Genomic DNA, 23,623 nt, shown 5'->3' with positions numbered 1-23,623 from the left:
CCCATTCCCCCCGCCCCCAGCTAAAGGCAATGGGAAGCAGAGTCTAGTTTGAATCTGCCAAAGCCTTCTGATGTTTACCATTCCCCAGGAGAGGGAGGCGAGGGATGGAAATCTCTCTGCAAAGAAAATAAAGAAAATACACTTAAAACAAATTCAGTGAAGCGATGTACAGACACCCTGAAACCCAGCCTGTCTCTGCTTATTAAGTGTCTAGTGCGATGACGGTCTCAGTCTATTTCAGTCAAGGGAAATCTGAATTCCTTTAGTGGTAGTGTCCCCAAGGGACGCAGGTGTACCTGTGCTCAGGGGTGTCTAGGAGGGGACAGCCTCGCCTTCTGGAGCAGACAGCAGTGGCCCGCGGGCGGGACAGGGGCAAAGCTGGGGGCAAGGGAACGGGGGTTTGTGTCAAAGCTCCACCCATCAGGGGCTCCAAGAGAAGGGGGGGCTGGAAAGATGGGAGTTGGGGCGGGGAAGCTGCTGTGGAGAAGCAGTCACCCCTGGGCCAAGGCAGGAGGGCGCCCGGGGCGAGGAAGGGCGGCTCCGGGACCTGCCGAGTTTGCCGGATGTCCCAGGGGAAGGGGCGGCAGGCGCTCGGCAGCCCGGGCCCCGCTCCCTGGTGCGCGGCGCCGGCGGCTGGCACCGGGCTCTACGCCCCTGAAAGGACTGGCGAGGGATGGGCGACGCGGCATCGCAGGCTCGGCGGCGGGGGAGCCGCGGGGCTGGGCGGGGGCGCGATCCCCGCTTCCCCGGCGCCCGGCCCCGCGCTCGGCTCCGCAGGCGCGCGCGAGGCGCACTCCCCCCCTCGGCGGCGCGGGGCGCGCGCCCGGCAGAAAGTTAGCGGCGGGGAAGGAAGTCGGGCCGCCGGCGCGCGCGGAGGCTGGAGCAGGAGCCGCGGCGGAGCCGGGAAGCGGGGGCGCTGCAGGCGGAGCGGGTGCGGCCGGCGGGTCCGCGCCCCTCGGTCCCCGTGCCAGAGGCTGAGGCGGTGCTGGGCGGCCCCCCGGACCCCGCGGGCAGAGTGGGGAGGGGGCCATGCGGCCCGGCTCCCCCCCGGCGCGGCGGGACAGCGGCCGGGGCCGGGCGGGGGCAGCTGAAGCCATGTCCGCGCCGCGCCGGGGGGGAGCCGGGAGCCGCGATGGCCCCGAGGCCCGCACCCCCCGCGCCGCCGCCTCCGCCTCCCGCCGCGCCGCTGCCGCCCGGCGCCTCGGCTAAGGGGCCGCCGGCGCGCAAGCTGCTGTTCGTGTGCACCCTGTCCCTGTCGGTCACCTACCTGTGCTACAGCCTCCTGGGCGGCGCGGGCGCCCTGCAGTTCCCGCTGGCGCTGCAGGAGCCGCCGAGCCCGCCGCCCTCCCAGCCGCCTGGCGACGCCAGCCCCGGGGCCGACGCCTGGCTCCGGACCCCGCTGGCCCCCCGTGGGACGGTCACGGCGCGGGAACCCAGCGCCCCCGACGACGAGCTCGCGGGCCCGAGGGCGGCCAACGCGAGCGGCGACAGGGGCGGCGCCGCCAGCACCCCCGACTACGGGGAGAAGAGGCTGCCACAGGCTCTCATCATCGGGGTCAAGAAAGGGGGGACCCGCGCGCTGCTGGAGGCCATCCGCGTGCACCCGGACGTGCGGGCGGTGGGCGTGGAGCCGCACTTCTTCGACAGGAACTACGACAAGGGGCTGGACTGGTACAGGTAGGAGCCCGGCACGGCGCGGGGCTGCAGGCCAGCCCGGGGTCACTGCATTTTGGGGTGAGGGCAGCAAGGGGCTGGCAGCGCGCTCGGCCGGCGCGGGCGCCGGGTCCACGGAGCTGCTCTCCGAGTGCGCGCAGCTCCGAGCTGGGAGTCCCCGGCCCTCCTGCCCGCGGCTGCTCCCCAAGCCGGCTCCCGCGGAGCTCTGCGCCCCGGCGCTGGGGACGCCGAGGAAGGAAGCAGGGCGGCGGGGCTGATACCGGGCTTTGAGATCCCCGGGAATCTCCCGAAATCGCCCTGAACGCATTTGCGTGGCTGGAGTCCAGCCTTAAGTGTTTTCAGGTTAGAGCAGAATGAACAGGGAATGACAGTTAAGGAGAGGGTGCTGGCGAGCTGGGCTTTCTGGGAAGACCGAGGGTGGCCCCATCTCCAGAACTTTCCGTCCCCCTTTGGCTAATGAACGCTGGGTTGTCTGCCTTTGCAGCTTCAGTGTCGTCGTGACAGTTGGCACCCTGACAGGGTCGGTGCCCTGCACCTGTGAGTGCCCTTTGCAACAGATTGGCGCTGATGTGGTGTGAACTGCCTCCCCCAGCCCCCACCTCAGCCTGCCGGAAAGAGGGAGAGAGGGCTGGAAGGTTGAGCAGGGGCATAGCGCGCAGCCAGGGCTCTCACCAGCCACCACGTTTAAAACACACCGGTGCAGACGCCCAGATGCAAACCTCCGTTGCTTTTCTCTTTTCTTTCCCTCTTTCCTCTTGGTTTCTTTCTCTCTGGAAAACAGATCTGGGCGGCTGGCCCCATCTCTGCCTCTCTCAGTAATTAATTGCATTTGTCAGGCAGAAACACAGGCGTTGTCAGTGAAAGTCATGTTATCGTATGAGAGCCAATAGGTGAAATAAGGATCATTGCCTGACAAGCTGCTTCCCTGTTGAAGAGATGGGCTTTCTAAGTTTAAATCACAGCCTGGGAAAGTTTTAGAAATAACTTCAGAAATGTAGAATAAATGTGTGTTGTGATTGATGTTTCCCCCACTTTAAAAAATATGCATTATGCTTTGGGAGCTTGAGGGAAGTGCACTTAGACACAAGTATTCCAGAACACTAACCGGAATCAGCCGTGTGTGTTCGTGTCATGTCGGTTTCAGCGGAGACAACTAATTGCAATATTTTAGGAGGCTTCAAACAGCCCCTTCTTATCAAAACATAAAACAGCCTATGCCTAATTTAACTGGAAAATCAGTATTTATAACATCACAAGCCATGGCTTCCAGTCTGCAATTATAATTAAAAAGGTGTTAGGATGATTAATGCAACAACAGCAGAAGAGAGAGGGGTATGATGTGTGGAGAGGGCTCAGTTAATTGTTGGACGTAGGAATGTTCTGGCTTCTTCTGTGGGGCGGCTTTGGCCCTGTGGGGTAACTGTGGCTTTTCCCCCAATTCTAGTTGTAAAGCAGTGTCTGTGAGAAATGCCGAGTGCCCTTTGGGGAGAGCGAGGCGTAAAGATCAGATCTTTCCAACCTGTGCTGGGGTAGCTTTGTGGCAGCTGGAAACAGACAGGGGTGTGACCCAGGTGACTTGAAGTTAATGAAGCGTCCTGGATGGCATGTGTGTTAGCAAGCCCAGCGCAGGTCCAGTCATCTTCCCACTGGAGGGGTGGGAGTTGCCTGCGTCTCCTTATCTCATCCATGGAGGCAGGAGAAGAAGCCACGGAAACGGACTCGCCGTCGGACTTGTCTGTGGGAGCTGGTCCAGCGCTATGGCACCCCAGCCATGACTCACGGAATCGGGGGCGTGGTGTCCCACTGAGCTGGCACACAGAGGCGGTGTGGGTGGGACTGGATCCCAGGCCCTCACTGAGAGGCCCAGGTGACATGGCTGTGCCCTCGCCCCTGGCCTGTCCTCTTGCCCAGGGTGGGTCCCTGTGGTGCCTGGGGTGAGATTGGAAGTGCTGGGGAAGAATCTAGCGAAGTAGGGGGTCCCCAGCCACCCACACCTGGCTGCTGAGAGGGCGCCCAGAAACTCATCACCCTCTCCAGCCTCCCAGGGAGAGGCTTTGAGGACAGTGGGGCATTTTCATTAGCTCCTCTCTCTGTCCCGGGAAGGAACAGGGCACCCCATCCCCATGGCTCTGCAAAGGGCGTGACACCAATTCCGACCAGGAACAGAAGCCATCCCCCTTGGTCCCTGGTGTGCGCTGTCCTTGGCGGCTCACACTGGCTCTCGTGCCCGCCTGCGCTCTCAGGAACCCTGCTCTGCTGTTTGTTTGCCTGATCTGGAGGCCATGAGCTGAAGGTTCTGATGCCCCACTTAGTTGTTTCCTTTTTCTTGTCAGTGTGCTGCCCCGTTGCCCACTAATTCCGCGCATGTGTCCGGTGTGGGCGTTTTCAGCAGGAGAGGCGGCTCTGGCTCGTGGGCCTGGTCCTGGCCGGGGTTCCCCTCCTAGCCGGCCAGCAGCTTTATCCCCTGTCACTCCAGTTACGGCTGAATCCGGGTTTTGCTTTCTCATGCGATTTAAAACGTATTTGCGATTAGAACACGTGCATCAGATTTTCGGGGCAAGAGAGGCTCATGGATTAGACCGCATGTGTTACGTGTTACTTAGGGGTCCAGAGAAACCACTCAGTCCGTGATTGACGCAGGCCAGTGGTTAATGGGACAGATGAGCCCGTCCACTCCTCCCCCCACCCCCAAAATAGGACAGAGCCACAGCGCACCATCCAGCATGAGCGGTACCAGCCGCCTGGGCACAGGCCTTCAGCTCCTCTAAGGCAGGGGCCCTGGGACAGGCCGGCCTGGCAGAACCCATCAGAGTGACAGAGACTGTACAGGGATTACCTGGCTTTTTGGAGGCCACTCAGCCCCAGGGCAGTGGGAAAGGACCCTCCACGGCCTGAGTTGTCTTCACCGCCCACTGTAACACACATCACATCGTGGGGAAGACAAGTCAGGAGAGGGTGTCAGCCTAAGGGAAGTGGTCAGCAGCCTGTTCGCACCTGGGTGTCCAGAGACAGCGGGAGGCGGCAGCGCTGTCGTCTGCACGCCTGTTACTGTGGGGGGTGCAGTACAGGTGTGTGATCACTGAGTGTCACCGCGGGCCGTATGTGACACCCAGCTCGCTCCAGTAGCTCAGCTGGGCAGGGCGGGTCGAGCTGGGCACTCCTGCCCCCCTCCCCCGGCAGGGTGCTGGTTCCCCCCATCCCACACTGCCACACGGAAAGTTCTAGAAAGGCCTCTTCCTTCCTTCATACTTGCAGTCAACAGACATTCGCTAATATTTACCAGTGTCCAGTACTGTTCCAGGTACTGGGGTGAAGTGCTGAGTGAGCCCGGTGACACCTGCTCTGGACCTGATGGCTTAATGGGGGGGGGGGTGACAGCGAACCAACAATCTTCTTTTCACTTAAATATATATATATATATGTATATATATTTGTATATATATGTGCGTGCATATATATACACACACACATATAAATATACATATAAATATATATATATATATATACACACACATACATATTTTTTATTTTATTTTATTGGGAATATTAGGGAACAGTGTGTTTCTCCAGGGCCCATCAGCTCCAAGTCGTTGCCCTTCGATCTAGTTGTGGAGGGCGCAGCTCGCTGGCCCATGTGGAACTCGAGCCGGCAACCCTGTTGTTCAGAGCTCGCGCTCTAACCAGCTGGGCCATCCAGCCACCCTTCTTTTCACCCTTTTAATGTGGCTGCTAGAAAAGTGTGAAGTATACGTGCACCTCCCGTTTTCCTCCCACTGGACAGGACCCCTGCGAAGCAGTGCTTGTAAAGCAGGGGTTGTGACTGTGCAGACTGAATCCAGAGTCAGGGAGGGACCCAGGAGCAGGCCTTTCTGGCTTCGCACATGGCGTGACTCTGTGGTCCCCAGACCTCACTTTGAGTAGCAGGGACTTAGAGTCACGGGGACGCACGCACATGGCTGCGTCACTCTAACTCAGGCTTTCAGGGACGTCTGTGCAGGGGTGTGAATGACGGAGGCAGTGAGGCCCCTGTGTGAAGAACTGACTGCAGAGTTTGCAAGCAGAGGGAACAGTAAGTGCAAAGGCCCTGAGGCAGAAACACGCCTCTTGGATTTCCAGAGTTTTCTTTCATTATTCCAAAAGCTCAGCGTTTGCAGCTGGACAGGACTGGGCTCCAAACCTGGGCTTGTCACTTAGCAGTGGCATGATGGCTGCATAACTGATTTAACATCTCTCAGCTGCAGTTTGTTATCTGAGATGAGTCCTTCCTTGTAGGATTGTGGGGAGGAATAAGCGAATGACAAAAGTCAGCGTATTTTCCAAACAAAAAGTGGGCATCCTAGAGCAGACATTGAAGTGGACCCAACTACTGGGTTTTCCCTCTCTCCCATCGTGTTGGTCTCATGCTCTGCTTTCTGTGACAGCTGTCATGGCATTGGCTGAAATGTTTCCCTATTGGGGACGTTTTGGGGACAAGTCCAACAATGACTGGCTTTGCAACCTGCGTCCATCTAAGCGCTGAAGCCAAGGGTCATTGAGGGCCCATGGGGATCACGTGACGGAGACAAATGGACATGGACCAGGTGGGAGGAGCTGGGGCACAGCGTCCGTCCAAAGGGGCAGCCACCTCGGGGCCAGCAGGCGCCACAGCCACCGGGCTTCCACTCGCTGAGAACTGGAAATCAGGTTTGAATGTGAAATCTCCTGGTTTTTCATGTTGGCCACAGAATGAAATTTCTTAAAAGCACCGAGTGGGCCAACACTGCGCCACACAGAGCTACCCGTGGGCTGGACGCCACCCGTGGGCTGGACGCCACGGCCTCTGGGGGAAGCTTCTTTCAGAAAGTAACTGGCTTGCTTGTAGCCTGCGCACTCACAGGGACTGTGCCTGACGAGCCCTCCCTTTCGATCCCCCTTTGCAGACTTCGCAGCTGCAAGGGGTCAGTGCCCCCAGATATGTCACAGCAGCAACAAAAGGAGCTGGATATAAACAGCAACATGGAGGCAGAAAAGACAATCACGACTCAGTTTCCCGTTTGTCCCCAGTAAACACCCTCGGGAAGGTGGGAGACCCTCAGTTGTTCGCTCACCAGCAGGAGAGTCTGTACCTGATCCAGGCACAGGGACCTCTTGTGAAATGTGTCCTGGTCATGTGCTTGGGAAGGCGGGAAGGGCTTCGCTCACCACATGTGGTTCTGCAAGACAGGACTGGGGCTTAAACCAGTCCCACCCTCTTCCTTCCTCTGTCCCTCTCCTCCTCCATCTCTGTTTCTTAGATGCTGAGGCTATATTGTCTCCATGGGGTCTATTCACCCATTCATCTACTTTGGTTCTAGAACAAAGGTCCGTCTTCTCAGAGGAAGGAGCAGAGTAGAAACAACGTAGTTTGTAACACATTTTCGTATCTGAGTCAGAACCTACTGCACCCTCACTGTGTGACCTTGGACAGGTTACTTAGTGTCACCAGCCTCAGTTTCCTCACCTGCAGAATGGGCCACATGTTACTTCCTCCCAGGGGATTATGTGAGGATGAGAGGAAATGGCATTTAAAGGGCCACACACTGAGTGGTGACCAGCAGATTTCTCTCCCCTTCCTCTCTCTTTCGCTCTCATTTTTCCTTTCTCCTGTGCCCCTCTTCATTTTCCTGCAACGCCTTCTTATCCCATCAGTCCTGAAGACCCCAGAGAGGAAGCTGTAATGCATTTCTCATCTGAATGTGGTCTTTTATTTCAAGATTATGTCTGAATGAGGGATTTGAAACCCTGAAGCAGCTCTTCAGTAGCTCTCCAGGGAATAATCACCACCGGATCCCAGGATTTGGTCTCTTGTAACTTGAGCTGGAGGAGGAGCAGCGTCTGCTCCTGGGAGGTGGGTGCAGCCGGGACCCCACCAGGGACCGGACGGAGTGGGCTGGTGTGCGCCTTCAGGGCTGTGCTTCTGAGAATCGGGCGGTGCTAGAGGACCCGCGAAACCTGTCTGAGATTGGGCTGCGTGCACGGGTGTTCTCCTGCTGTCGTTCCACGACTGATGGGTTTTATGTTTGTAGCTCACACCAGGTGCTTTTACTTTGAATCGAGTCAGGAGAGAGGCCTCGAGACCGTCGGTGAATGTGCCAGGGTTGTTTGTACATCAGGAAGTTCTGGAGATTCTGGTTTTGCACGATGGACGGCGTCTCGGGGGCTCTCGGATGCTTCCCTGTTACAGACATGTCTCTATCCCACTGGTTTCTGCGGTTGAACAAGCGCCTCTATAACTGTCCTGGGAATTTCAATCTGAAATTATAATTCACTGAGGGAGCCTTTCAGCCCGTCTTGCCATTAATTAAAAAGAGGCAGTTGATTTTTTTTTTTTAACATTCACTTGTTACTGTTGCCGTCCTTAAAAAAAATTTTTTTTTCAACCTTTATTTAGGAATGTAAAAGCGTATTAACAGGAAAACAAAGCAACACATGAATTGGGCAATTTTTTTTCATTGTAAATGATAGAAATTGACCTTAAACTATTATAAATGGAAAAAAAATGGTAATTTATTGGCTTATGTAATCAGTAAACCTGGGGGTAATTGGCTTCAGGAAAAGCTGAGTCCAGCTGAGTCCAAATGATGTCACAGGTCTCTCCCCCTTTCTTTGCCATGTTTGTCTCTGCCTTGCTTCCTTCTCAGATCATCTCATCGTGTTTTAGACACAATTGTGAGTCGTACCCTAGGCAAACAGGGCTTATGTTCAGTGTTTGGAAGACTTTTCCTAAGAGCTTCTGTAAGACATTCCCGGACAGGCCTTGTCCTGGTTGGGTCACGTGCCCGTTTGCAAAGCGATCGTCATGCACATGCAGCCAGGCCAGAGATGCAGCCCCGCTTTGGGTCGGGGAGATGGGGGAAGGGGAGCAGGGATTGTCCCATGGAAACCACAGAGAATGGTTTCCCTGTGGAGAATGGGGTGGTCAGCGTCTTGTTGCTGGACGTGGGGCCAGTTAAAACCCACGTTCATGGACAGGCACAGACGCTCTCAGACAGGCACAGGGGAAGGGGAGCAAAGGCTGAGCTGGGGAGGTCCAGTGCCCTTGCTGTTTTAGTTGTTCATTCATTCATTTGTTCACTGAACCTGTGCTGATTGTCAGCTGTGTGCCAGGATTAGGCGTGAATCAGTCACAGCCACTGGTCCGCAAAGCTTGTCGAGAAGCGAAATGGACAAGTAGCTGATTGCATCACAAGGTGGGAGGAGTCCTGGCACAGTGGCGTTTACTCCCGGAATGGAAGGATGGTTCAATCTTAGAAAGTCTAATAATTCGATTTATTCTTAACGTGGGTAAATGAGGAAAATCCTGTGATTTGTTGTATGGATGCTGAAAAGACATCTGATTAAATTACACGCGTGTTCCTGATTTCTGTGGCAGCTTGCTAATCACATGGGCTCACACCCAACGCCAGCGTCACTGTCAGTGGTGGTAACACGACAGACGTCCCCACTGGATCTGGAGCAAGGCCAGAAAGCTCATGATCGTTACTGTTACTTACCGTTGCTCAGGAAATAACAAGTAATGCGATTAGATGTGAAAAAGAGTAAGGGGAGGTAGAATCATCACCACTGGCCAGTAATTTCATCTCTTCTTGGAAAACCGAAGTAACCAATGCCGATTAGAAACAATAGGATTCATTAAGGTGAGTGTAAGGAAATTGCTGTGCCGAGTCTAGCTTTCCTATATGCCTACGCTAGCGATTTAGAAAATATTTATAGAACCAACCAAAGAGACAAAATAATGGAATAAACGTAGCAAAAATTGCAAGGGACTTATGAGAACAAAATTTTAATACTTTACTGAGTATTAGATTTTGATACTTTAAAAATTTAATACTTTAATACTTTTTTAATACGTTAAAAAATAGGAGTAAATAGAAAGAGACCTCACTCGCTAAGGTGGTATTTATTCCTTGCTTCTCACCCTCCCGCTCCCCCACCCTTCCTGTCGGACTCCTTGCTGCTGAATCGAGATCCAGTGTGTTTGAGAGTGGCCTTCAGACACTGTTTACGTGAGTGTGGCCAGTGTCTCACGTCATCTACAGGGTTTATTACCTTCCACGTTTTGTTTGAGGAAAGGATGGTGACACAGCTGTTGCTGCACAGATTCAGGAACAGGGTTATAAATCCTGGGGCGCGGGCGGGGGGCGCTGGCTGCTCTGTATCCCACATTTAGGGGTGCTTGGACAGTGCCAGGTGTGGATAAACAGTGACGTGGTGTAAATTAGTAAACCGAGATGCACTCATGTTGTCACAAAGCAAAAGCCAGATCAGGGACAGTGATGGTTATTTTTAATGGACCAGTGAGATGAAGATTTGGATCTGAAATGACGGCAGTAGGGCGGTGACAGAAGGCGATGGCCGCGTGCTGTGCTCACGTGCGCCAGGCCCTGCTCCAAGCCGTGGCTTCACCCAGTCTCACAGAAACCCGGTGACACAGGCATCGCTTTGCCCATGTGGCACAGATGGGTGGGGTTGGGATGCCAGCACAGGTGTTTGGCCCCAAACACACAGCATGGTTTTCCATTTGTCCCCGACCTGTTCCCCATGGGCAGTGCGGTCCTCTGGCATCTGGAGACTGAGCAGAGAGACTGGCAGCCTGTGTGCGTGTGGCCTGGCCGGCCTGCGGGACAGGCTCACCGTGCTTGGGGTCTTCTCACAGCCACACACTGCTGCTGCTTCCTTCTGCCCTGGGCCCACGCTCACTGCCACATGGGGGCCTTTTCCTCCTCTGCTCCCCACTCCTGGGACCCTCGGGCCCAACCCCTCAGGGCACGCTTGCCGGCTCACATTCCAGCTCCCCAGAGACCTTTCCCAGCTTGTCCACTTAGACGGGCTGCACTTCCGAGCTCATCCCCTGCCTGTGCACAGCACATACTGCTGTCCAGCTCCTGCTCACTCCTCCCTGCCACCCTGCAAGGTGGCCCGTGAGGGACCGGGGCCTGGCCCCTCCTGTGTGTCGCCAGCGCCCAGGACAGGCCTTGGCACAAGCAGGCACTCAGTGCTGGAGGCGTATTAGTCACTAATGAGGAATCCATGCCTTCTGTGTGCTCAGCTGGCGCCCAAACACTTCTGGGGAAAAAATACCACTCCTGTTTCTGTGGAAGTCTGGCTGAGAATTGTTCTAAGGTCTCTCACACACCATTTTGACAAGATTATTTTGGGTACAAGAAAGAGAACCCCCTCACACTGGCTGTGTGGGGTGACAGCCTCCCAGAGGTCCCCACGGCCCGCGGCGTCTCGTGAACTCCTCACAGCAGCCTCACAGAGCACATACTGTCTTATCCCGCTTAACAAATACACAGAAGAGACCTCCGAAGGGCAGTGACAGTCCCAAGTGACCGCAGGCAGTCACAGACAGGTGTCCTTCCACTGTGAAGCGGGGCTTTTGGTTTTTGCTGCTGCCAGAGTTCAGAAGAGTCTGGATCGTTCCCGACAGACGACAGAACTCCGGGGGTGGCTGGACTGTTTCTCTAACTGGGGATTCCAAGCCGCGGAGCCCCCTTATAACAGGCGTTGCGGGGAGGTCCTGTCCTGGGCCCGTGCCTCACTGTGGGCGTAGTCCGTGCACCCTGGGCCTCCAGGCGCAGCCTGTGCGGGACTCAGAGCTGGGGGGGCCCCACTCACAGGGTGGCTTGAGTGTGGGCAGCGCTGTGGTATTTTGGAAAAGAAAGCTGCAGCTGGAGTCAGAAGTGAAAGATTTGAGTCTGAGTTCTGGATCTGCCTGCTTTGTGTGCAGAGATGAGGATTTAGCCTCTGAGACTTTGTTTTCCCATCTGTAAAATGGGAAAACGGCCTCTGTTAGCTCCACGGTGCTTTGCAAGGATGGCATGGTGGTCGTGTGCGGGATCTGTGTTGCCTGCAGTGCTGGTGTTACCCACGCACGTTTCCCCGAATCCCTCGGTAACTGGGTTGCCCTCCAGGGAGTACCTGAAATACAGGACAAGCGCTGTTTTCATCAATCAGATTAAGAAATTTAATTTACAGAAGCGACTGTGGACGTGGGTGTCAGGTCTCGCCAGGGCAGACTGCACGGAGACCCCGGACCCCCGGCCACCTCTGCTTCATCCGACTTCGCTCAGCTCCGGCTGTCATGGCGCTGATCGCATGCTTTTACGCTGCAGAACGGGGAGCTGTGGGCACACTTGCCCTTCAGGACTTGGCCTGCAGTTGGGAGGCTTTGGGAGTGAGGGGAAGACGCTCACTCTGCTCTCAGCTGACCCTCGTGTCCTCCTCTCATGCACTTTGTGTGTCCCAGGCTGGCATTTTAATGCCCCAACTGTGGCTGCGGAAGGCAGGATTGGGCCCCCCAAGGTGTCCGTGCCCGAATCCCCAGAACCTGTGGACGTTCTCGACTCCGTGGCAGGGGGACTAAGGTTAGAGATGAAATTAGGACCGAGGACAGATGGCCTGGAGATGCGAGATGATCCTGCATCTGGGTGGCCCAGTGTCCTCACAAGGGTCCTTGTAAGTGGGAGACGGAGGACCGGAGGGATGGCAGCATGATAGGGGCTCAGCCTGTGCTGCCGACTCTGGTTTTAGCCCATGGAGCCCCTTCCAGATGTCTGGCCTCTTGATCTGTTGAGCCCTCCGGTCGGTGGTCATTTGTCACCCCAGCAAGGCATCGTCTGCAGGGGTCTCCAGCACTCACCCTCTTGTTTCTTTTCCTCCCTTACCTGTCTCTCCCTTTCTGGAAAAAATCACCTGCGGGACTTTTCAGGTTTCTCGCCAAACAGCAGTTGGATGTGACGGTCCCTGTTTGCAGATGGCCACCTGCTACTGAGGGTGAAAACCACGCTGCGGCCAGCCAGAGACCCAGCATACGAGGTCGGACAATTAAGGTCGCGAACTCATCCTAGACAAAGTGCTACATACCTCACTGCTGAATATCACTATGGTCACCTTCAAAGTACTCCCCTTGGGAAGCTGTGCACCGATGCCACCACCTAGTCCACCCCTCAAAGCCATTTTGGAACTCTTTTTCTGGAATGGCCATCAGAACTGTCGTCGTATTACCTTGATGTCCTGAATGTCATCAAAATGTCTTCCTTTCAATATTTCCTTTATCTTTGGGTAAAGAAAGAAGTCACTGGGGGCCAGATCAGGTGAGCAGGGAGGGTGTTCCAATACAGTTATTTGTTTACTGGCTAAAAATTCCCTCACAGACAGTGCCTTGTGAGCTGGTGCATTGTCGTGATGCAAGAGCCGTGAATTGTTGGAGAAAAGTTCAGGTCGTCCAACTTTTTCACGCAGCCTTTTCAGCACTTCCAAATAGTAAACTTGGTTAACGGTTTGTCCAGGTGGTACAAATTCATAATGAATAATCCCTCTGATATCAAAAAAGGTTAGCAGCATCGTTGCCACAAGTTTGTGAACTTAATTGTCAGACCTCATATTACTAATAATTTAGTGTCTGTTCTTTCATAAATTTTTAATGCTCACAAAATAGTTTTAAATCATTTTCTTACAAAAATGTGTATTTAAAACATAATTTGCCTTTTTTCCACCTAAAAGTGTATCATGGATACCTTCCTGTGTCTAAAATATGCTTCTCTAATGTAATTATAACATTTTTATGAGTATAAAAGTCATACAGATGATGGGCTACCCCCAAAAGTTAGCTCATGGCCGGAAACAAGTCACAGATAAAGAGGAAAACGAAAGAGACACCAACCACGCACAGTAACAGCACCAACAGGAAGAAAAATGACAGAAGGTCCGTGGACATGTCTTCATCATGTTGGGACGGCAGCGTCCTTTCAGATGACAACCAGAGTCCACACAGGGGAGACGGATGGGCTCACACACAGAAACGCAGAACTCGCGTGTGGCTGAGGGACCGTCACCAGAGTGTGCAGCCCACTCGGGCGGCCGCAGCAAAGGACCACAGCTGGGGCTGCAGCAGCACATGTGGACTTCCTCACGGTCTGGAGGCCGGAAGTCCAAGGTCAAGGTGTCGCACAGTGACCTCATTTTACCTTAATTACCCTTGGAAGACGCTGTCTCCAAATCCGTCACGTTCTGAGGTCCCAGGGTTAGGACTTCAAACATGAGTTTTGGGGACACAGTCAGCCTGTCACACAGCAGAAAACAAGTGAGGAGCCCGGAGCACACACGCCCTCCCCCTCCAGCTGCTCGCGTGCCCCTGCCACCTCTGCAGTCCTCCTCTCTCTGAAGCGGCGGGACGTGGTGACAGGTCTGTGCTCCCTGAGACGCCCAGTAACTGGGTCACAGTCACGGCCGCTGACTCCGGCGCCTGTGCTCACCTGTCTGGTCATCACTCGCCAGCGGACGCTTCTCCATGTCACTGCGTGGACGTCAAGTTCCTTCCTTGAGATCGCACATCACATTTCCCTGTCGGGGTCATCGTGACAGATGTGACACCCCCCTCGAGGAGCAGTGCTGTGGTTCCCACCCCAGGCTCTGGGATACACATGTGTAGAGAACACGGAAGGAGCTCACACTTTTTAAAGTTTGAGACACTTTGATGTATTTTGATGAGTTGTCCGAAGGCAGTCTCCGTCTGAAGTTTGCGGGGAAGCCCTCCACAGGGCCTCAAGTAATGGCATAGATTTCGTGAAACTTGGGCCCCTCTGTGCCCAGGCCCCTGCTGGCTCTTGATAAAAGCTGTCAATAATGAGGGTGGGGTCCCCTTACGATTCCTGGGAGATGAAAGAAACAGGCGGCCTGAGTGTGCTTGTCGCTCTTGGTGCTTCTTTAGAGGTGACTTTATTTCAGAAAACCACTCCTGCTCCTTTCTCTTCTGCGTGAAAGGGGGAACAAAGTAAGTACTCCCTTTCTCTCTTTGAACTGCTGCGGAAGCGTTTTGCTGGAAGACTCGAAATTCACAGGGAGGCCGGAGTTTCCTTTTTTACTTTCCCAAGCGAATTTAAGTGGAGTGACAAGATTGCTTTAGCTCTGAAGCCAGATCAGGTTTCCACGGTGGTGGTTCATGATGGGTGGGGAGCCCTGAGTGCTTCAGCAAAGCCAGACTCTGCTCTCTGTGACCCGCCCTGTGGGGACTCTGCGGGCGGGAGGCTGCCACCCCCCAGACGCCCAGCATGGTGCCTGCTGGCATCTCAAGTCCTTCAGGAGCAAACCCCCAGCAGGTGTGCGTGAGTGACCTTGTGAAGGACCCTCTCCCACCGTGAGGACGAGGATGAGGACAAGGATGAGGTCGGGGAGCTGGGCGCAGCCAGAGCTGAGGTTTCTCTGGGGCCAAGGCCCTGTAGGTTGATGTGGTGGGTTTTCCTTAAATCCAAGATGCCATCTGTGTGTCTGTGACTGAGCCAAAGTGACGTGTCTGGCGGTGCTCTGCAGGCCCGTTGCCCAGTGGTCTGGGCGGAGGCGCTCCTGACACGAAACGTGCAGCTTCTGTGCCTAGCTTCCTGTCACTGTCCGGCTGTGAAAGGGGCGGCCGTTTGTCTCTCGATTCTCGTCAGGCACATGGCAGCCTGGAATAAAGAGTGTTTCCTGGCCTTCCTTCTGCTTGAGGTGGCGGCAAGGTGAAGGCTGGGCCCGGTGGGATGTGACCGGAGGTGCTGGGGTCACTTCTGAGGAACGTCCTTCCGAGGACTCTCTCTGCTGTTGATGAGAAAGCGAATGGAGTAGGAGATTGCACAGTAATTTGGCTCCGTGGTGAGAAAGCCCATGTTGAGAATGATGGAGAACAGCGTGGAGTGAGCTCACGGGACCCTCTGGAAAAGAGATGAATTTCTGGTGCGTCAGCCACGTTACTCTGGATTTCAGTTGCTCTCTGCTGCCAGGGCTGTAGCTGGTCTCAGGAAGTCTTCCTGCTGCCCACGTGTTACAGGGAGGAAAGTGAGACTTAAAGAAGGGACGTGACAAGTGACTTGTCCAAGGGGACACACCTTGTGTTTCCACTGGCCCAAGATTTTAACCCGTTTGACTCCAGAGCCTGTGCTTTTTAGTCTCTACATCTTCCCAAAATCATTCAGACCTTTATTTTCCACCCATATGGCTTCCAGCGTGAGGCAGTGTGCTTGGTGCTGGGGACACAGGAACAAACGCAGCCGGTGTGAGCCCTTGTGACACTGTCTCTGAGCACAGAAGGAAACAGTTCAAATTCTGAGCCTGACGAGGCCCATGTAAGAGGACGTGACAGAGGTGGGCTCTGGTCGTGCAGCAGCAGCCCCTTAATCGGTGGCACTTGAGAGCTGAGGGAAGAGCAGGAGGGGAAAGTGTGTGTGTGCGCATGTGCGTGCATGTATGTTTACGTGTGTGTGTACATGCGTGCATGTGCATGTGTGTGCTGGGGAGCAGTCCAAGCAGAGGGCACAGCACCTGCAGTGACATCATGGCAGGAGGGCAGATGCGTGTTGGAAGACGCCCAGAGGCCTGGCACTCGCTCAGAGGGAGGCACGGTGGGCAGGACGCAGACAGGACAGCTGTGCAGGGACTGGAGGCGCGTGGGGGCTTTATCCTCAGAGACACGGCAGCTGTTCCGTGGTTTGAGCAGACAGGTGACATGGTCAGGTGCGTCCTTTGAAGCAATCAGCGTGGTTGCTGTGCAGGGAATGGGCTGGGGGACTGGGGTGGGTGCGTGTAGGAGGCAGGAGATCCAGGAGAGAAGTTTCTGGTGGCCGAGACCCGGAAGACGGCAGTGAGGGTGGGAGGGTGGGAAGCAGCGGACGATTTGGATGATGTTTGGGAGGCAGCACTGAGAGGCCGCGGTGCCTTGGGAATGAGAGAGGGGTCAGCAGGCGCTCCTAGGTGTCTGCCTCGTGTAGGATGGGGGGCACCGTGACGCCCAAGACACGAGCAGGCTTGGGGTGCGCAGAGGACCTCTGTCCAGCTCACCCGCCCAGCACCCCCACGCCTTAGAGGCGCTGCTAATGCGGCCGTACAGCTCTCGGGTAGGTTTCTCGTCAGAAACCCCAGTGCCCTGGGAGTGCGCTCTGCCTCAGTGTGGTGACACGAGGACCTTCCTTCTCGTGGGCGCTGGAGGTGAGCGTGAAGGGACTCAGCAGGAATGAGCTCGTGCTCCTTCCCACGCAGAAAGCTGGTTGCAGCGGGAGAGAGACGTCTCAGAGGGAGACGGACAGATGCGGATGGACAGACAGCCCTTCCTCTACTGTTTAAGTGCCCGAGGCTGGCTCTGTCCCAGAGCTCCTCGTGAAGAGAGTCACTACATGTCCTTTCCTGTGTTATGCCTGAGGTAGTTTCTGGTCCCGTCATTTGGAACCGATTGGTCAGTGGAGACAGTGAGCTCCATTTCCAAAACGTTGAATTTCCTTTGGTTTTGAGACATCTACACAGATGTCACATAGGTGCTTGGAGGCCTGTGTCTGAGCCCAGGAGAGGACGGGCTGGGAGTTACCAGCGTCCCGGTGATAAGCGAAGGCTTGGTCAGGTGACTTTGCACAGGGAGTAAGTCCATGGTGGGAGGAAAGGACGGTTAGACGGAGGCCTGGCATCGGTGGAGAACACATCAAATGAGAGAAACCAGGTGTGGGAGGACAATAAGAAAACAGAACGTGGTGTACGGCACTGAGGGTTTTAAAAGAAGGCGTGATCAGCCATGTTGAGTGACACTGAAGGATCTTCTAAGTTGAGGTCTGAAAAACGTCCGTTGATATCGATAGAGCTGACTTTACAATGTGTTCTGACACCTGAGAGCTGGGAGCCAGCCCCAAAGACACTTCTGCCGGTGCAGACACAGAGAGAAATGGGTCACATTGAGTTTTAGTTCTTGAGGGGTGGGGGGACGTAGGGAACAGAGGCCAGGGAGATGGCAAGTGACAAGGCGCTTTTGTCCTGTGGGACCCAGTCTCGGCGGGAAGACACACCAGCCAGTGCCAGCCGCGTGCTGTGTCAGTGTGGATGCTTTGGCCGTAAGCACGGCAGCCCAAGGGACCATGACGTAGGGTGTTTAGATCTCACTGAGTGAGGCGTCTGGGTGGGTGGTCCCGGGAAGGGTGTGGCCAGTGGCCACGTGTGAAGAGTCCGGCTGTTACCCCTCCACATGCCCATGGTCGCCTCTTGGGTTTGGGGCAGTGGCTTGTTGACGTGACTTGAAGATGGCGGCTGGGGCTCGTGGCCCCATGTCCTCGCACGAGGGCACAAGGAAGGGAGAAAGGTGACAGAAAGGCCTAAATTAGGGGACAAGTCCCTTCCAGGAGACCCTCATGTGATTCCTCGACACCCACTGGCCACAGATGGGTCCTACTCCTTTATTACATTATCCATTTATCAAAATCTGCTGAGTAACGACTGAGTTCCATGTGCCACTATAGGTGTGGAGTAAATAAAACAAGGGCCGTCCCGTGGGAAGTGGCACTTAAGCTGAGAAGTAAGGGACCTGCCGGGCTGGGTCATGTAGGCTGAGAGCCAGTGGTGCGGGAAGAGTGTCAGGTGTAAGGAAGAGAGTAGGCCAAGGCTTGTGGGGAGGGGACAGGTGAGTGACAACTCTCTGTACACGTGTCATCAGTGGGGGTCGTTACTGATGGGGGAGCTGTCACTGCGGTCCCACCTTGGGGACACGCCCACATCTGGTGTCAGGATTACCTCGAAGAGCTGCCTGACAGGGCTGGCCTTAGTTTTCAGCTTTCCCCCGCCTTTCTTCCTGGTGACACATGCCTGCCCAGCAACGATACCCGCCTTTCACCCAGAGCAGTCGCTTCCACACAGCTCTTCGAATGACCCCACATTCCCACCCTGATTTACATGGCACAGACACATTCCTGTGCCCACGTGTGCCCGCTCTGAGGCCGCAGCCTGTCCGTGCAGTTTGTACAGACAGCCCCTGAGAGGCTGCCGTCGGGCCACCGCCCCTCCGTTTTCACGTCTGCGGAATTACCTTCAGACACTCTGTGCAGCGTGTGTGTGACTCCACTTAGTGCAAGAGGAGAGTGGACGAGCAGAGGGAGGGCGTCAGGCGTCCAGGGGACAGTAAGGGCCCTTTGCAGGTGTTATCTGCACACTTCTCCTGGGACCTCTGCGTCTTTCTCTCTGTTTCTGGAAAAGTGCAGGGTGGATTTTGTGATTCAAATGCAAATTTATACCAAAAGTTATCCTTCTCTTGACAAGAAATGCCAGGCATGGGAGGCAGGGAGGCCTAACCCATACGCCCCCTTCTTCCGGGACCGGATTACTTTAATGCGCTGTTTTGTTTATTCCAAAGGAAGACTCTGACCCTTGGTTGTCAGCACTGTGTTTTGACAGCGTGTGGCCCATTCAGGAAACCAGTTCATTAGATAACTGCCTGGAGGATTCCGCTGGGAGTGGGTTGACATACCAGACGTTTTTGGAGAATAAAACATGTCAGGAAACTCTGCCCTAAAATTAACCTGCTGCCTGCGAACCCTACAGAGCACATCTTTCCATTAACACCTGCGCACCTGTCAGATCTCGGAGGGCGTGAGACCCAAGCGTCTCACTCGGGTCTCAGAGACGCCATGAGAAGGGTCATCTGGTGTCCCGGGTAACCGATGTGTGCTCTCCGGTGCCATTCCTTTTTACAGCCAATCCGCAGTGTGCCCAAAGCACCCGTCACACTCCTTCTCTTTGGTTTATTTGCTTCCCAGCTGGTGAGGAACGAAGCTGGCCTTGCGGGAAATTACCTTGGTCTTTCAGGCGGTGGCCCGTGGGGGCCGTGGCTCTGGGGAAAGTCATAGTATGTGAATGAGCTATTTCCAGTGGCTGCTGGACAACGAATGAGGTGCCATCTGCCTGGCATTTGACTGCTCGTAAGGGGCAGTCGTGGCACCGGCTCTGGGGCCACGTGCTTCTCCAAGAGCTCTGGCTGTAGCCGGGCTGGCTGCGTGGCCCGAGCCTCGGTGCCCTCGTCTGTACAATGAGTGTCACTAGCGCAGACCTCACGGGCTGTTACGAGGATTGAGTGAGACACACGCAGAGCTCTGGCTGATACGCACTCAACGAGGAGGAAGGTCTTAAACTGAGGAGTCAGTTGTCTGTGAGTGTGGACAGCGGCCGTTGGCAGTTTTGGGTTTTTATGAGCAGTTATGCTTCTTACCCAGGTATATTTCTTCTCTGGAATCCTTCTCAGATTCCACTAAACAATCAAGCAACTGTATTTATCTGATACTGGACAGTTATTTTATTACTGTCTGCTGTCTCAAGGATGCTTGGGAATAAAGAAATCATGAGACTTGTAAACGTGGTGTAAATTTGGCAGTACTTGTATGTGATTAGTGAAGCCACCTTATTTTGGCCCCAAATATTCACAGTAACATCCCAAAGGATGGGCTTGTCCAACTGCCTAAGAATTTGGGCCTCTTGTTTCCAAAAAGTAACCAGTGATGTTCAGATCTCGTCTTCTTCAGCTTAGAGGTGCGTGGAGGCGCCACTCCCCCGCGTTGTGCTCTGCGTGCTGCCATCTTAACTTTCACCGCCAGTCATTTCCATCAGCAAGCACTGTCTTCCCATCTGACTAAACCCTGAATTCACCCACGAAACAGAGGCCCTGGAGCTGCCATGTCTCCACCTCAGAATGTAAACTTTGTCAGGACAAAGATCTGGGAAACGAGGTGGTGGGATTCCTGCAGAAAAGCGCCGTTTTCTTGCGTAACGTTGACCCGTTTTACCCACCCCATGCCACGTGGGGTGCCCCTGAGGAAACGCACAAGATGAAGGCGAGTCACTAGTGATTCCGCTTCCTACTGAAGCCTCCCCTCTACCCCCTTAATATCACTGTGTTTTTCTAACACGAAGTCACCACCAGGGCCTGACGTAGGACTGGCTCATAAAACTCCTCATCCAGTTTGAGAAGAGCTGGGGTCACTGGCTACTTCATTAACTCATTATGCGTGAAAATAACCGGTTTATTGAGTTCTTGGGTATTTTAAAATTTAATAAGCTCAGCAGGATGCTTGGTGGCTGAGACCTGTAGTCATATGAAGGCTCTGTTAAACTTTGTGCCGCTGTATTTTAAAGATAAGCTTTCCTTTTTATTTTTAGGATGGCAGATATTTTGGGTACTTTCTTTCCTTTTCACTGCCCCCCTCCATTTCCCTGCCTCCCCCTCCCAGAAACAACAGTCCTGTGTATGTTACTCCACGACACAATCCTTTCAGCTCTGAATGGCCACTGTTATTTTTCACGTGCCCCTTTTTGTAGGAACGCGCTGCTTGCCCGTGCATTGATCTGCAGCGTTTCTGAAAGGGGATTTTTCATGGGCGTGTGTCAGGGGGTGGAACGGTTGCCTGGGCACCTCATTCATTTCTTCTGTCACCATCGACTCACTCTTATGAGCCCTCTTAAGGCCATATGTACTCACCACAACCACACTTGGAAAACAGACTGTTTTTTTTTCTGGTGATTACCGTAATAATTGCTCACCGTAGGAAATTTAGAATATACCAAAAGCACGTGGGGAAACACTGCATTCTCCCTCCCGTAAGTTTCTGTCCAGAGGCATTTGCTGGCTGTGCAATTTATGCACATTTATTTGATTACCAGTGTTATCTCAAATGAGAGTGTACTATATGGTTTTCCACCTATTTCTCCCACTTAATCATAGAATGTGTACATATCACATGCTACTGAAGATGCTGTTACCACAGTGCATATTTATTTTTTACTGTGTCCTGCAGTAAGAAGCACATTTTATAAAATGACCTAGTATTCGGTTGGTGCAAAAGTAATTGCAGTTTAAAAGGTTAAAAATAGTTGCAAAAACCGCAATTACTTTTGCACCAACCTAACATAAACACACACATTCTAAAAAGTTGCATGAAACCGCACTCACACTATGTGTGATGCACTCGTGTTTTCTATTCTTCTTTTTAAAAAGCTGGTCATGGCCCACAGAAACAGCGTTCATGACTCATCAGCGATTTGTGACCCACAGTTTGAAAGCTGTTCCTTTAGCACGTGGATTTATTGGCTGTGTCGTGTTCACTGTATGGATGGGTGTGTTACCGTGTGTCTGGCTGATGCCATATGCAGAGGCACTTACGTTGCCTTGCTTTCAGTATTCCCCTAGTCCCAACAGATTGCAGTGAACAAATGGGCACAGAACACACACACACCTGGTAAGTTCCTGGTCGTACGTGGGCATATGATTACTGGGTCAGGGGTGAGCGGTGAGCATGGTTTGAAAGCTCTGGTACACGTTGCTCGATTTCCCTCCGGAAGCTTATGTAAATGTTTACACTCTCGCCAGCTGTGTCAGGGGATGCCCGGCTCTCCCTGCCCTCGCACGGAAAAGCCATGTTCTTCGAGTTACGTCAGAGGCTCAGTCACAGAGGAAATTCATGCCTCTCTCGACTGTGAGGGGGCGGATGGATGGACTGACGTGTGAGTGAGTGAGGGCTGCGGTGGGTCCGGTTGTGTCACGTGTCCCATGCAGCGTGCTGTGCTGTGAGGCTTAGCATGTCCGTGTTGTGGACGCCACCAAGGGAAAGGCGTGTGTCCAGTACTGCTCAGTGCTCTTTGGACCCGGCACTCCTTAGCGTGGGGCCTCACGAGGAGTGTAGGTGCAGTGACCATGCACTGCACAATTTCCAGGTCACATGTCATTTCATTTCTGATGGTCACGCGCTCTCCATAGGTCACTTACATCCCCGTCTTGGTGTCCGGCCCATTCCACACTGAGGGCACTGCTCTGTCCGGTCTGTAGAAATCCCAAGTGTGGAGCGAAAGGCACGTGCACACTCCTGGCAAAGACAGGAACCCACCCCAGGGCACGCCAGCAGGACTGTGCTGAAGTGACTCGTGGCCTGTCCGCATAGGGGACCCGAGGTGGCATTGCGAAGAACGCGGCAGGCCTGTCTGTCCGTCAGGCCCGAGGCCACCTCCCAGATCTGCTGTCGAGGGCTGAGTGGTGTGTATTGGAAAGCTCCTTTGCACGGTGAACTGCGCTTTTGTGAAACCATGTGAGTGTGTTACCGCCATTAAAAGCAGATGGTGGAAAAAGTAAAGGTGAGCAGGTTTATGAGACAGTTTAGAAAAGTGCCCCGCAGGAAGCCAGCTCTGTGTCTAACACTGACACGGAGTTGTCTCTGACTGAGAGTGTGGGGCAGGAAGTCCCAGGAGTCACACACACACACGCACACACACAGACACAGGAGAGGTCTCCGCCTGCCCCGTGGTGCGCCCCTCCCCAGTGACACCATGCGCCTGCACCATCCTGCTAAGCCATTTACGGGGAGTCTCTGCAAAGCTGAGTTATGCTGGTCGGCACATGCACCCCCAGACTGGAATTAGGGTTGCCAGCCATCCACGTGTGTTCTGGGAACTCACACTGGGGAGGCGCGTGTGCACACACACTCTAAAATGACAGCGTCCGTACTTATGACTTCAGCCCACGGACCTTGTGGAAACGCCGGGTGACCTTGCAGACAGGAGGTCAGGCCCCGCGCAGAGACCCTGGAAACGGGCACTGCTCACTCCACACAGCCCATCACCTGAGTTCAGCCTCCTCTTCTCTTCTGAGTGGATGTTCAGTAGCTTCCGATTCAAGTGGTGGAGTCATTGTGACCCGGGCTCCAGTGTTAGGTCTGCCCAGTCCTAGCTCTCTGACCTTGGGCTAATTGCTTGGCTTCTGTGAACTCTGGTGTCTGATCTTGCACAGGGGAAACCTTTGCCACAGGACTGTTGATTGGGTTAAAGACGATAAATTATGTAACGTACCCAGCCGGGTGGCAGCCCCTTGGCAGGCACTGAATAATTAATAGCTGTTTCTTATGATGACGTGCTGAGGAGAGAGGCCTCTTTTAGGAGGGTGTCGGTGACAAGTGAAGGGCTTGGGGCTGGGCTGGGCTAGGAGGGTGCTAACCCCTCGGGAATAGAGAATCAGAGACCAGTGGGGCTGTGGCTGTGCAAACCGACATTCTAGAAGAATCCCGCACTGGCCACAACTCGGACTCATGTCGTACCCCCAACATCCCACTCTTGCTCCAGACTCCCCGGCAACCTGCCCATTCTGATTCCAGACGCAGGAAGCGTGGACCCG

The 23,623-nt window shown here is 54.3% G+C and overlaps 1 protein-coding gene across 1 annotated transcript in view; it reads left to right on the top strand.

Annotated features, from left to right (window-relative positions):
- The first annotated feature begins 529 nt into the window (after positions 1-529).
- Positions 530-23,623, top strand: part of HS3ST4 (heparan sulfate-glucosamine 3-sulfotransferase 4) — a 161,401-nt gene continuing 138,307 nt past the window's right edge. Inside the window, exon 1 of the mRNA XM_074322849.1 lies at positions 530-1,677. Coding sequence (XP_074178950.1) covers positions 1,133-1,677 — 545 coding nt within the window. The 5' untranslated portion in view covers positions 530-1,132. The remainder of the gene's footprint in view (positions 1,678-23,623) is intronic.

The sequence above is a fragment of the Rhinolophus sinicus genome, linkage group LG18 (genome assembly GCF_036562045.2).
Source record: "Rhinolophus sinicus isolate RSC01 linkage group LG18, ASM3656204v1, whole genome shotgun sequence".
Classification (NCBI taxonomy): Eukaryota; Metazoa; Chordata; class Mammalia; order Chiroptera; family Rhinolophidae; genus Rhinolophus; species Rhinolophus sinicus.
The sequence above is the reverse complement of the archived record's forward strand: the minus strand, read 5'-3'. Positions and strand labels throughout refer to the sequence as shown.